The sequence below is a fragment of the Tympanuchus pallidicinctus genome, unplaced genomic scaffold, assembly GCF_026119805.1.
Source record: "Tympanuchus pallidicinctus isolate F22 unplaced genomic scaffold, pur_lepc_1.0 scaffold3, whole genome shotgun sequence".
NCBI classification, from domain to species: domain Eukaryota; kingdom Metazoa; phylum Chordata; class Aves; order Galliformes; family Phasianidae; genus Tympanuchus; species Tympanuchus pallidicinctus.
Genome location: NW_026294747.1, coordinates 78,359,638 through 78,374,661, shown reverse-complemented (window position 1 = coordinate 78,374,661; position 15,024 = coordinate 78,359,638). Strand labels below are relative to the sequence as shown.

General features: G+C 43.6%; 1 protein-coding gene across 1 annotated transcript in view; it reads left to right on the top strand.

The window, feature by feature from the left end:
- Positions 1-2,724: 2,724 nt before the first annotated feature.
- Positions 2,725-15,024, top strand: part of STAM (signal transducing adaptor molecule) — a 32,190-nt gene continuing 19,890 nt past the window's right edge. Inside the window, exon 1 of the mRNA XM_052696502.1 lies at positions 2,725-2,899. Within this exon, the coding sequence (XP_052552462.1) occupies positions 2,860-2,899 (40 nt within the window). The 5' untranslated portion in view covers positions 2,725-2,859. The remainder of the gene's footprint in view (positions 2,900-15,024) is intronic.

Here is a 15,024-nt window from a genome sequence, read left to right as displayed (position 1 = left end):
AGGGCAACTTTGGAAGGAGGTTTGAAATAGAAATGGATGAGTAATCCCCTGGACATACCTGTTTTTCTTGATCCAGTTTGGTGAAGCTGGTATACAGTCCTCAGCAGTTCCTTCCCTGCTCTTCCTTTGCATGGGATCCAATTGCAAGGTGAGGAAGATGAGAGACATGATCCAACAGGGTATTTTTCGGTTGGATCAGCTGATTTAGCAGCCACAAATGAATGGATCAAATTCCAAATCTGATACGAGAAACATGGTGGCAGCACATAGTTGTGGGCACAGAGTGCAGTACTGCTACAGACTGTATCAGCTGTAGTTACACTGAAATTAGATGCAATTTGACACTGCACCCTTGGACTAGGTTCTGTGCTTTCAGATAGTTGACTTGGGCAGTATGAGTCCCATTTCAAATGCAGTAGAAAATAATAGAAACATTTTGAACTACATGAAATAAAGGAAGCTTAACACACCCTTCTTACTAGCGTGCTCTTTATACTACTCACACATTAAGTGGAAAAGCTGGTTTCCGTGGCCATCTCTGTTTGAGAAGGCAAAGCCCATTCTTCATGGAGGAGAGTTCTAAACATTGTCCATTACTGCAAGGAATAATGTCAGAGCCATGGGACAGAGCAAAGAGGAAGATGCAGTATAGTATCAAGTGTTTTTGCATTTAAGATCATGTTCAAAAGAAAAACAAAGCAGCCAAAACAGTTACAGAAACAAAACACCAGTTGTGACTATAGAGCCTTAAAATGCTCTCTTAGTATGGAGTAATTTCTTTCAAAATGTTGAATGGTGTGTTGCCTGGAAATAAAGATGGGTGGGAATTCTGTCAGGCATAAGCTCCCCATGTCTCTCATGTTTGTTCTTACTATGGGACTACAGTGCCTGTTTTAAAAGGAATCTTACAATTCATTTTGAAGTCTGTTGGGGGAAGGCACAAAAAAAAAAAAAAAAAAACAATCTCTGAAACATCTACCATATGTCTCCTGTGCACGTAATGGGGATTGATGAACAGTGAGGAGGTAAAGTCTCCTTTGAGAATACCTAGCAGATGTCATTAAACTGAGGCAGGATCTAAAAAGAGAATACTAAATTCCTTAGAAGGAGTCTGTACTAAGGAGCAGATCGATGCTGACCTGCAGCACAGGGAAAGAAACAGAGCTTAGGATTCTGGAAAAAATTTAAGGAAAAAAAGAAGTGCCTAATGAATACAAACCCCTATGGAAAGAGGCTTGCTGTGTGTTTTAATTGTCAAAAGTCTGCCTGATGCATGCAATTACCTAAGCATGGTTAGGGCTATTGATTTCACTGAATATTTCTGCATTGCAAATATTAGCAGTACCTTTTTTAGCTTTCATTTGCAGACTTGTGGTGTGCCAATATTACTTTCTGATGTCTATGACTCTTCCCTCTTCACACACAAATATTTGCCAGTTTTTTTGCTTAATTTGCTACCCAACTAGCCTATGGTAATTAAACAAGTCCTTCAGGATAATGAGTTTCATGTGACAGCAGGAATAGGCACAATGTGTCACATCCTATGAGTCAAATTCTTATCATGGGATAAATGTTATTGATGCCAATGAGCACGTGAAGTGAAGAAACAGAACGTGGCTGGGGAGCAGAGGTGGTGGTCATAAGAAGTCCTGGAAAAAGCTATTAATTTCAGCAGAACATAACCTGCTTTGCTTTGCGTTGCAGCAGCCTCTCCTCAAACACTGTGTGCAGTTTTGTGCACTGCAATATAAGGACAGAAAGCTATTTGAGAGCGTCCAAGAGAGGGCTACAAAGATTGTAAAGGGTCTGGAGGGGAAGATGTGTGAGGAGCAGCTGAGGTCCCTGGGTTTGGTCAGCCCAGAGCAGAGAAGATGAGGGAAGCCCTCATGGCGGCTGCAGCTCCTCACAGGGAGCGGAGGAGCAGCGCTGAGCTCTGCTCTGTGTGGCAGTGACGGGGCCGAGGGAACTGCATGGAGCTGCGTCAGGGGATGAGCACCTAGGGGTCGGGGAATGGTTCTGCACCAGGGGGCGGTGGGTATGGAACGGGCTGCCCAGGATAGTGGGCACAGCCTCGAGGGCAGGAGTTCAAGGGGCGTTTGGACGTTTGCAAGGGGCGTTTGCTCTCAGATACGACGTTTGGATTTTGAGTGGCCCTGTATGGAGCTGGAGGTTGGGCTCGTGGGTCCCGTCCGACTCGGGACATGCCATGATTCTGATTCTGTAATTGTGGAGAATCGCATAGGCACTGCGCACACAAACCTGTGCCACGCTGTGAAATACTGTCACAGTTGCCCCACACCTGTGCAATAGTGCCACTCACTTCAAAAGCACGACGGCATTAACAATGAAAACACTAATACAGCCTGACGAAGCTCGGAACATTTTCCACTGAGAGCAGGCGTGTCAGGGCGCGAACCCGACTTACGAAAATAAAACCAAATAAAACTCCCTAGTCCGCTTTTCCACTGAGCCGGGCGTGCGTGAGGAAGGAAAGTGCTGGCCTCCGTAAGGCAGCAGCACAGGGACCCTGGGGGCCGCCCGCCGCAGTCCGGTCCGTGGGCACGGCCCGAGGGGCGCTCCTCGCGCGGGGCTCTCCCCGGGCGCCGCGTCGGAGCGCGGCGGGGCGGGTCGGGCCGCTCCCGGGGGCGGTGGGGCCGCCAGGCGGCGGCGGGGCCGGCCCCGGCTTCCCGGCATGCTGCGCGCGGCGGGCTGGCTCCGGAGCCCTGGGAGGCGGCGGCGGCGGAGGCGACCCCGGGCGGGAGGAGCGGGAGGAGCAGCGGGAGCCGCCGCGGGCCCGTCGTTCGGTCGCCGCGCTGCCGGGAGCGGAGGGGCGGCCGCACCGCGCTCCCGCGTCCCGCCATGCCGCTCTTCGCCACCAACCCCTTCGATCAGGATGTGGGTGAGTGGCTCCGCCGCGCCCCGGCCTCCCCGGGGTAACCCCGTGCTCGGGCCCCGCCGGCCGCTCCGCCCGGCCCTCCCTCCGCCGCACGGCCTCGCCTCCGGCGGGGACGGCTGGCGGCGGGCGGCGGCGCGCCGGGCGGCTCCTGGCGGCGGGGCTCCGGCCTGGCAGCCCTGCTGCGGGCCCGGCCTGCCGGCGGGGATGCTCCGCTCGGGGCCGGCCCGCTGGGCAGGGGCTGCGCTCGGGCCGGAGTCCTGGCGAAGGGATGAGGAGTAAAAGGCCCATCCGCAGCTGCTTCGCGGACAGGAGCGGGGCGTTCAGGGCTTTGAAATGAATTTCTGGAAGAGCTTATTTTCCTCCCTTCCATATGCAACTTGACGTCCTGTGGTCAGGTTTCATCCCCACCTTGTTAGTTCCAAGGCCAGACTATTTGGATAGAGAATATCAGGCTTCTGCTTGAGAAAAACTGTGCTTAGTGAGGCCAAAACAGAGGTAAAATAACACGTAGGCAGTCAAAAAATCATTTTGCATATGTGATTTCTGGTTGTGTAACACAGCTTGTTGCCTACCTGCTGACATCTGCCTTACGCTGAAATCCTTGGCTAGGAAATAGCATCTTGTAAAGTGACTTCTCATCATTGATTGAGCACCCCCATCATTTTCTTACATTGTAACTGCAGCATAATCCTGTTTGTGTTTCTTGGAACAAATTTCTCTAGTGGCTTTGTATTTGCTGCACCTTTCAACAGTAAATATACCATTTATTTCTTGCTGCTTACCCAACTTCAGAACTCAGGGCTCCAATTCAATTATTACAGTTCTTCAAGAAGCGACTCAGAACCATTTGGAAAGTAGGAAACTTTCCTGGGGGAAGGATTAGTGCATAAACAAGGGAGTGTGACACAAGTTCTTCATGTATGTTATCAAGAACTCTGGATGTGTTATGTCTTAGTGTAGCATGGTTCACATTTCTTGCCACTTAGAATAATGAAGTGTGCCACAATCTTTTCCGGTGAAGGCTTACCTTTAATTTCTAATTTTTTTGATGGCGAAGTCAGCAGTTATTTATTTTGAGAAATTGTAAATGTCTTTTCCTCATAATTTTTCTGTCTTCTAATGTAAGTTGGCACCTGAACATATGGAAGAGTTTGCACCGCTTGCCAGTTTTCTGTGGACCATTAGGGGATTGAAACATCGGTAATATCTGTGAGAATGATTGGATCTAATAAGATTAAAAGGTGATAGCTGGGGTTTGGCAAAATGCCCATTTTCTTATCTCTTAGGGCTGCTGTCTAGCAGTGGTGAAGATCAAGCTGCCTGAGTAGGTTTAAAGAGAACTGAGTCTGACAGTTGTGTGTCAGCACTGCGCGTTCCATGGCGTGGGGCAGTAGCACACACGTTAGGTCAGTGGGTTATTTGCTCTTTTCTGGGAGTGGAGAATGCTTGTGCCTTGCCTCACGTGTGTCACTGACTCACATACTCTCCAGTAGATAGTTTTCAGAAGCTGTGTTCTGTGCATGGTGTGAACACAAATAATCACTTCCAGATTGTTGTTGGAAGAACAGGCAGCGGGCAACAGGCTGATTTGCTAGCAGGCAGTAAATGCAGCCTCTTTCTTATGGACCCCTTTCATGGTGCCCTGAAGGAGCAGCAGGCTGTCAGGTGGGTGGCAACATGCTTTGAGAGGCCTGCTGCCTTGATCCATCATGTAGCTGGGTCTGTGCCAAGGGGACAGGAACGGTGAAGTCTCCAGGAAAGCGTCCCCAGGGTCTTCTTCCCCAAGGCCTCTGGGGAATGCATTATTATCTGGATGAACTTCTTGGCAGGCTTTATCAGGTACGTCAGCTGTGGAGCAAGCTCTCATGTTCTCGGGAAACTTCCAAAAGTTGTCAAGCAGTAGTGTTGTTTTTCATTTCTCTTCTCAGAAGGAAAGTTGAGTACTCTGCTTTTGCTCTTTCTCAGCAAGAAAGTTTTTTTTTGAGAATTGGATTCCTGAACAGGAAGGTAGACTGAAGCTATTTTTAGTTTCTTATGAAGTTGGACGTTGGTCTGGGATAACTGTGAATTCTTGTCTACTATTCAATACTGTGCAATAGTTGGAAATGATTTTGGAAATACTTTGGATGATGAATTGTAGTGAACACATCTGGGACTAAATTGTCTCCTGTTGTTTTGAGGAGCGTGTCTTTACGCTCAGAAGGAGGGATTTCTGTTTTTCTCTCCAGCCATCAGTATTTGTCTAATCCTGTTAGCATGCTCATGCTGTGGATCCTGGTCATCCAGAATAGCATGCCACTTGGAGTCAGCTTAGTGCTGAGATTTTGAGGGTGTATCTGTTCTTTAAATGTGATCAGCAGAAGAATGTTAAGACTACTGTTAAAACATTATTTTAATCTGCCTGTAGGTTTGAGGAGATAAGCCATTGTTGTTCTTAAGGAGACCTAATTTCTGCATGAAATCCAAATACTTCTGTTTTGTTAACATTCTTTTTACCATATTTAGGAATACTCGTACACAAAGGGATGCTAATGAATGGTGGTGTAAGTTGGTGTGGATTTTTACAATCAGCTGTGGGAACACTTCACAGTGTGTCCATGTAAGGAATATAACACTAGAATATGAACAAAACAAAACAAACCCTGCAAGATACTGAACTGCTGAGGATATAGTTTAAAGACTCTATTCCTCTGCATAAGGGTTTAGAATTAATGATGTTGTTATTGGTTTGATGGGAAGTCATATTTTGTAATCTTAGTCTTAAAATCATTTGCATAGAGTTGCAAGTTTATCTGTAAGTTTGACACAGGCAAGGTAGTGATGGTTTAGGAACCAAGAGACTGTCTGCTCATCTGTCCTGACAGGCTAACTAATGAAGTAGCAATGGGTAGGCTGTGTTTGATGAAGGAGTAACTGTTGGAGCAGTTCTGAAGTGTTACTGAGATGCTGTCTCAAGAGTAAAATCTGTAACTTTGGATCTATGCCTACTTAATTGTAACTTGATATCAAGCGTTGTGAAAGTAACCTATCTTACTGACAGTTGGAAGGCCTTCTTGCTCTGTTCTCCAAGCTTATTGTTTTAACACATTTCTGCAGTTTTATGGGCTGTAATAAACACACAGTCTGGTCTGAGTTGTTAGAAAGTCAATCAATTAATTAATTCACTTTTGAAAGATCACTTTGATTATTTGTTTTTTAGAAGTTGATCGATCATTCAGCAAATGTCCAGAATGCCAGTGGAAGTAACTCTTTGATAATATTTCTCCCTTATATGCAGCAATAGATGGAAACACTTCTTGCATCTGCTTTGCATGTTAGTCTTGTTCTCGTTGTACTTGTAATGGTTTGAGGCATCACAAGAGTGGGAATAAAGGAAAGAATGAGGCTTTCTATTTACAGGAACAGGAAATTAAGCAGGTAGTTTGGTAATGTAATAAAACAATTTGATAGCAATGATTTCTCCCACATTTTCAACTGCAGTATTTAGTGACCATTTTATGCTTGTAACTCTTACAGAAATATATAACTCTTTTAGAAACTTAATAATATGCATTATTATTACATGATTACATATGAATGTTGCTGAGTAGTGTGCTAAGGTGTACATATAGTTTGATGCAGTAGGATGTAAGAAATACTTTGACTTCGAATCCCATTGTGCAATTTCTTGTAATAAAATACTCTTGCTCTTTGAACTGGTTACTCTATAGGTTTATCCCCTTTGTTAGTCAACATCATTACTCTATCCCCTTTGCTAGACAACATCTTCAAAACCACACAGTTCTGTGTTTCTGTGCGCTGGGCTTCTCACTGTTTAGAACAGCTTTGGGTTTGCCAAAAGGAGGGAAGCTTATTACAGAGGAGGCTCTTGACCCTGGAGAACTGTGAAGAGTGCAAGCTGTGAGTTAACTACCTCTGGCTGCAAGGAAGGACAGCTTCCAAGGATTGGTTCAGTTTATCGTGAGACCGGCATTTTTTTTTTGCCCAAGTTGGCCAACTGCTTTTCTCAGCATTGTTTGAGGGGAAAGAATATTAACTGTGAGCTGAGCAGAAAGCTTGTAGAAAGGAGCTGTAGCCAGTCCCCTTTCAGTCCTTCATAAATGTTTCCATAAACAAGAATTTCTCGCTTCATTTTGTGATCTCAACGAAGAACGGCAATGCAGACAGGATCCTGGTAAAATAAATACCTTTTCTATATAATAGTTCTCCCAAATTCTTTTTCGTTATCGCATTCTGAAGAAGAATCACCAGACTTGAGTTCAGCTGGGCAAATTTGAAGCCCACATCATACATTCCTTCGGCAAAGGATTGCCAGAGATGAGCTGCCATTTTTAAGTGCTTCCTCTTATTTCAACGTGTGTTATAATATCAACATTTGGAGAAATTAAAGCAGTTCTCCAGAATGTAAAATCTGTTCCACTGTGATAAAAATAACACTATATCTTTGACGTGGATGGTGATGCCCCTTGCTGATCTTTCTGAAATGCTGCTTCTGCTGTGGCTTAATCTGTGGGGCACTGCAATAGATCCTGGCAGCTCTTGTTTGTGTTACTGGCCTGTGATCCACCTTGTGTGCGGAGCTGTCATCATCTGCCTCATCTATCTCCAATGTGCTCACCTTCCTGCTCTGCTGTAATAGCTCTGGGTGAAAGGTTGTTTAAGTTCTGTGGATTTGTTACAGTTTGCAACAAAATCACTAAATCACTTTTGCCCAGCTGGGTAGGCATTCTTAGCAGATCTTTAATCCCTTTATCTTTGTTCTGTCCAGCTCATTTTGCTAAGCGATGTCTCTGGCTTGGCTGCCTCTTTGACAGAGAAATCATACACAGTCCTCTGAAGGAATGAGCCAAGATGGCCTCCCAGCTGCTCTGCCATTGCTGCTTGTTTACCTCGGGTCAGCTGGTGCTGCCTTCATTGGATGCTTCCCAGGGGGACTTTTTGGGAGTACTGTAAGTGGAATGCAGTTAAGTAGGAGAAATTGGCTAATCATAGAATAGCTTAGTTTGGAGGAGAGCTTAAAGATCATCTGATTGCAACCCCCATGCCATGGACAGTGTTGCCACCCACCAGATCAGGTTGCCCAGAGCCTCATCCAGTCCAGCCTTGAACACTCCGGAGATGGGCTGTCCACAGCTTCTCTGGACAGCCCGGTCCATTGCTTCACTGCTCTCTGAGTAAAAAAAATTCCTCCTAACATCCAACCTGAATCTCCTTACTTTTAGTTTAAAGCTGTAGGGCCATTCCCTCTTGTCACCATCAGATTGTGCAAAAGTTCATCCCCCTCCTGCTTTTAGGTGCCCTTCAAGTGCTGGAAGGTCTGCTGCCTCCTCTGTTTTTGCAGCCCAAGATATAGTTGACCTTCTTGGCTGCAAGAGCATGTGCAAGTTTTCACTCACCAGAACCTCCAAGTCCTTCTCTGCAGGGCTGTTCTCTGTGAGTTCTTCTCCCAGTCTGTCATCACATTTGGAATTACCCTGACCCAGATGGCTCTACTGAAGTTAAGAGTGTGATAGGGAACTCTAGTGTCTACGAATGCACTCTCTGCTGGAGGTTTATTTTCAGTCTTGCTTAGATCAAAATGGCCTTATTTTTCTCTGTGGTTCAGTGTGTGTGGTTAATATAAAGAGGTGGTTTGTACAGAACGGTCGAACAATTGTGTTGGTCATTTTGACAGACAAAAAGAATGAAATTAATCATGTGACATGGAATGATATGGGGACAGAATTACATGGTGAGTGACTGCCGAGAAAAAAAAAATGCGGTCAGTTTAATTTTTCTGGGACCATTTAAATTATTGAAGAGATTTGGTAGTTACTAAAATTCCCAAACATTGTAAGCATATGTCTGTATTTATATTTATATTGAGAGGGGGGAAATTATTTATTTAGCCTTGGGAAGGAAACAAGACTTTGAGTGGGACAATAGGAGAGAAGGCTGATGGGAGTGCTGAATGTTGTGTCGCTCCCGTGGCGTTTACATTGGCGTAACAGATCACTGAGGACTTTTTGTTCTGCTGGAAACTGATAGTAATTTTCCTGTATAAGTGAAGACTGCCTTCAGCCACTCTTTTCTTTGTAACTTCACTAAAAACTTCAGTATCTCATTTCAGAGGTATGTGACGGGGAGGGCAGTTATGTCCATGGATGGAGTAAGTAAATACCAACTGGAATGGCTCGACATCCTGGTTTAATAAAATAGGCTTTGAATTTTTACTCGCGTTTGTTCTGCTTCAAATTATGTAGATTTTAAATGTTGTGTTTATGGGAAGTTTTGAGCTGTTGTTGCTGTTTCTTAAAATTCTAGTTTGTTTTAACATCTTTGAGAGTAGGTAGCAGAAAACAGTAGGTCAATTCTGATATTGGAATGCTTTAATATCAGTGAAATCTGAACTTTAGATAACTTAAACCTGCAGTGTAACCTGGTGTTGGCAGTGGGTAGTCTTGCTGGGCAGCGTGGTGCTGTTCAGGTGCAGAACTGCCAGAGAATGCAAGCGACTTGCTGATACTTGTATGGCAGGTCTGGTGAGATGTGGCAGCACCTGTGTTTCTCTTACTGATGCCTGAGCATAAGGGGAATTTCAGGTAGAATCACAGCATAAATATTTTTGCATTATAATTTTTAAGCAGTGCACAAAATCAGAGGAGAAAACAGCTACAAATCTAGGTGCTACAAGTCTTTGCATTTGTGTAAATCAGAAGGAAAGTGGCTGAGCTTCACAGAGCAAGGGTGTGAAGCTGATGTGCTTAGGTGTCCTAGAAGCTCAGAAATTTGCCAGACTCTTTATATTTTGAGTGCATATAAGGCAACATAATTGCAGAACTGAGGCTCATGCAAAGTTAAAGAAGCTTTTCAGCTTTGCATTTATTTTTGTGCTTCGCGGAAGACAGCTATTGTAAAAAATGACCTCTGTCCAGTATTGGACAGAAGAAAATAATAAAGTTGGAGTATGGAGTATATAAGCAACAACTTCTTTAAAATGTATTTTTTACTGAAACAAACAAACAAACAAAACAACAACAACAACAAAACCCAAAAAGCAGAACAAAAACGTAATACTAGCGGGGTGTTTGACTCTGTGAAACTAATGCAACTATCAGGATGGTTCGATGGCAGTGGTTGCCATTCCAAGTGCATTCTCAGGGCGTTCGTCAGAAATTTTTGATGAAATATTACTCTTCCTGTGCTTCATCCTTGGCAACAGTTATTCCCAGATGTATGTACTGCCAAAAAGCAGTGAGGTGAATAAGACATGACTGTAAAGTGAGGGATATTTTTCTCTGGTAAGAGATGGTTCATAGAAGTTCGGTGAAGAGACATGACCAAATTTTTCTTAGAGTTGAATGCCTGTTTGTAGCTCTATGCGTTCCACTTGAAAATTTGCAGGTAATTTATTTATGTCAACCTGAAAATGTGGTCACAAATATACAGAGAAGAAGATTTTTTTTTTTTAAATCTTGAAACCTGTTCTCAAATTCCTTTATCAAAACAGACAGCGTGGCTGCATATTTTCCTTTGTTCATTGGACTGTGTTTAGCCAATGTATCAAAATGCATGAAATTATTTGCTGTGATTTGAGCTTGCCATAATTTAAGTTGCATTTCAAACAATCTTATGGTTTGAAACATAGCACAGATAAGCTGATTTTCACCTTGAAAATGCTTGTTTAGCTCATTTAAATGAATGGTAAAATCCACCAAAAATGGCATGTGAGCCATTTTTAATCTTTATGTCCTGGCACAAATTTTCCTTCTGATTCTGTAAAGGATTGGATTTCACTTTGCAAGTCATAAAGTCTCTGCAGCATTTTGCCCTGACTAAGGCTCCTGCCTTCAGAATGATGACCCTGTAGTCAGCATCCATACTTTTAAGGAACTGCTAGAACTAGTGATGACTCTGTCCCTTGGACATTACAAAATTGACAGCTTGGATGGCGATTTATGTGATATTATCCATTTTTAAAGCTTTTGCACATAAGTTTTCTTGATGTCTGATGAAGTGATATTTCATCAGACCTGAACTGCTGATGGTAAATGCATCATCTTCCATTCATTTTATAAGTACCTCTGTTTTACCAGCCATCTTCAGGGCGCCATCAGTAGCTATACCAGATGTGATGACGACGGTTAAAGAAAATTGCTTTCATGTATGTTTTTTTTTATCACTGGCTTACAACCCTCAGCCCACTGCTCAAAAACTGAGCTTCTTTTTAAAAATGAAACAAGAACAGAGTGCCTTAAGAAAAAAAAAAAAAGGTAGGACAACAAACAAATAAACCAGAAAAAAACAAAACCCCAAGCCAAACCAGCTTTGCTGTTGTAATGTGCTCTGCAAAGCACAATCATTTTGTAAGTAAACCTTTGCAAATTAGGCTGTAGGACTGGAACATTCTTCTGAATTGCAGTTTGGTGGCTGATATTTCTTCCCACCTTTGCTTGTATAGGAAGTGGAGCACTAAGAAGGCTGAGACAAATTGTGTAGATGCTGAATAGGCAGCTAAGCTTCTGGTTGTTTTGGATACCTGAAAATGACAAGCGTTTTTTGGCTATTTAGATCCCTACCCAGCATGGCCTGCTAGGTTTTCTATTGAAAACCAACATTGAACAAGTTTCTCCTTTACATTTATATATATATGTGTGTAAAATACTATATGTGCATGCTTTTTGAAAGACACGAATAGGATATCTTAATAAGGGGCAAGGAAGATCAACTTCAAGACAGCTTTAAGGGGGCATGGTTTAAGCAAACAAACAAAAACACACCCTTTATTTTTTTAGCTTCCACGTTTTCAGTTTCTCAATCAGAAAAAACAGCCATTGAAGTTCAGTGCAAGAGCCAGTATGCTCTCACCACAACTAGTGTTGTAAGTAGGGTAACTCACAGATGTGTATCTTGCTGTCCCAGCTTCTGATCTACAGGTGTGACACTCATCTGAATTCTGGTACAGTGTTTCGGAAGGGCTGGACCGCATTTATACTCAGGAGTGGTGTTTTCTTTAGAAGGCAGATTTGTTCAGAGGTTTGATTTATTTGGAAAATAAATACAACTACTACTTACCTTACCTTGGTCTTTTCTGAGTTTTCCTATGCATCTGTTTCTTTAGATATGATATGTTAGAGATTCAATCTGGGCAAGATGGAATTGTACTCACTTGGCATGCCAGCTCTTATGGGTACAGGAGAAACATGAGGAGAGAAGGCTGGTGACTGAAAAATGTGACATGTAGTATTTGTGTTGCTGTGGTTAAAGTTGCAGTGTTAATCCATAGGCCTTGCCTATGCTAGATAAAAAGCCACCTACACTCAGGTGTATTAGTGATACAGCTTTGTGGGAGATCTGCTCTGGGAAACTTGGGACAGGGTATGGTAACATATGCCTCTGGGTCATGGAGTTCTGTTTTTCTTTGTGTTTGAAATGCAGTCAGTGAGTCTTAAAGAACGCTGATTTCATCAAGGAGCCAGCGCTGTCTTTAAGAGTTGTTTCAGTGCAGTCTGAAGTGTTACCTGATCTTGCCCTGGCAGGCAGTCATCGGGTAAGGTTTTAGCAATGAGGTGTATGGGGGGAGTCTGAGGTAAGCACTGGTATTTCAATGACAGAATTATTTTTGATCAGAGAAGGGAGGATGAAGAACATTCCGAGTTCAGGTTCCATCTCCTGTGTGAAGCTGCTGCAAGAGTTCAGGTACAAGTCTCTGTGCTGCCTTCCCTGTCACTGAGACAGTGACGTGCCAATGGCAGGAGGACAGGGTGCCACCTGTTAGCTGGGGTGTGCAAATGCTGAGTCAGTGCAGAGGGTTTGGGCTGCAGGTGTGTGCTCTATGTCAGAGAAATACATTAAGTGGTAACTGTGTAAGTAATTGAACTTAAACAGCTCTGAGTTGTAATTTTGTCTCCGAAACACTGATGCAACACAGGAATTCCCTCCTAGCATTCCTGCTGTTCCTTTTCTGGAGTGGTGAAAGGTGACTGCCACACACTAATGCTCAGAGAGTGGCGTTTTTGTGTCAGTCCAGCTCAGCTTCAGCACTGTGAGTGTCTTATTATTAATTTTTATCCATGGAAAGTAATACATGTTTATTACTAAAGATAGAAAGTACTTGGTGATGCTGGGTTCCAGGCTGGCATGTAGTAAGGACCTTTTAGTGTCTGGCGATGGAGACATTGTGGCAATGGGTGGTTTTTACACAATCATAGGGTCAGAATATCCTGATTTGGAAGGGACCCGTAAGGATCATCGAGTCCAACTCCTGATTTCACACAGGACCACCCAGAAATCAGACCGTCTGAGGGTGTTGTCCAAATGCTTCTTGAACTCCTGCAGCTGGGTGCCGTGACCGCTGCCCTGGGAGCCCAACCAGCTGACCAACTGCTCGACTTTCAAGAAATGATGTAGCTGTGATAGTGAACTTGTAACTGTATTGGTGGATACACCTGCAAAATATTCTCATTGAGAATTAGAATGAAGCTTGTAGTTGGTGAGGTTGGTATGAACTAGGGATTTCATCAATCACCATCATATCTGTAGTTTTATCCAAACTGCTGAAATCAGCATAAACAACAGCTTGGTTTAAACTCTAAGCATGCGTTATTTTACTTGATGGTTTGCCGTGCCATTTCTCTTCAGTGATGCTGTGTAAAGAGAAGAATTACTTCTTGCCAAAAGTACAGGCAGTATTACGCACAGCGTAGGAGCCTGAAGTTTCCATCCCGTTGGATTCCTCAGCTCTGTGGCTGCTGAAGCATAGCACGGCGCGAGGCTACAAAGCCCTGAGCCAGGCTGAAGCCAGGGGCTCTGCAGGATGCTCTGTAGGCATGGAGTGGAGCTGGTCCAACTCCAGCAGGACTGTCAGCGAGCTGCAACAGGAGCCCTGGAAATGAGCTGCCGATCCGTGGTATGGGTCGTGCTGAACAGCAGTTGCAGAGAATGCAGAGCAGGCACAGCAGCTCAGGTGCAACTCTGCTTGGGTTTGGTGTTTTATATGCAGTATCTTCAACAGCAGAATTGAAATTCTGGAGTTACAGAACGATGTTTGTGGATGTAGGCAGGCTACAGTCTCATTGCTCTGTTCTCATGTTTTTAGCATTTTTAGTTTATATCCTGACTGGATTGTGTTTTCTTTTTGGGCAAGCTTTAAAAATTGAGCCATGTCTCTGACTGCTGGCCCTAAGCATGATTTGGAACAATAGTGGACTGAAAATAAGATAAAATGCTTGTCTTCTTGGTGCCAGATGTTATCGTAACATCTATCCAGTGTTGTTCTCTTCTCCATAGTCTTGCAAATGCTAGTTTGGATTAATTAATCTTTCCTATCAGTGAAGTTTCTACAGGAAATCTTTACTTCCTTTTTAAAACTAAGCAGACTGGGAGGGATCGTACTCATTGCTGAGGCATATTTGGCAGACTAAGGTGAATATTAGGTGAAGCAGGTATACGTTATAGTTCTGTGCCCATCTTTCCTTCTGTCTCTTCTCTGAAAGAGTGATCAGGAACTGGAATGGGCTGCCCAGGGAGGTGGTGAAGTCACTGTCTTTGGAGGTGTTCAAGAAGCATTTAGATATTATATTAAGGGTCATGTTTTAGTGGAAATATTGGTGGTGGGAGGATAGTTTGACTGGATGATCTTGGGCATCTTTTCCAACCTTGGTATTTTGTTTGGAAACTACCTTGTGATCTCTAGCCTTGAACTATTAATTTTTAGATACTGTTCCATACAGCTGCAGTTTAAACCTCAGTTTTCTTCATGACTTTTATTTATTATTACCCTCTGTGTACCTAGGCTTTTCTGGGGAAAAAATAGGGAGGGAATCTGTTTCTCCTGCTGATTTGTTTTCCACCCATCTTCAATTCTTCGCTCTTCACGAGGGACTGTTCTTGTCCTATTCAGAAGAAAGTGTCTCAGTGGATTGTATCCGATTGCTTTGTAACTAAAAAGTGGAATATGTCATCCAATGCAGAGATAATAATGAGGAGATGATAATCACTGACCTTTCAATGAGTTCTTGAAACCCCCTTGCTGAGGAAGGAGGGAAGATATAGAAAGGAAATGTATGATGCAGCAACTTAGTGTCTGAGGATGGGGTAAATTCTGGTTGTGTCTGACTGCAAATAGGGAACTAAAGCTTCCAGTATTC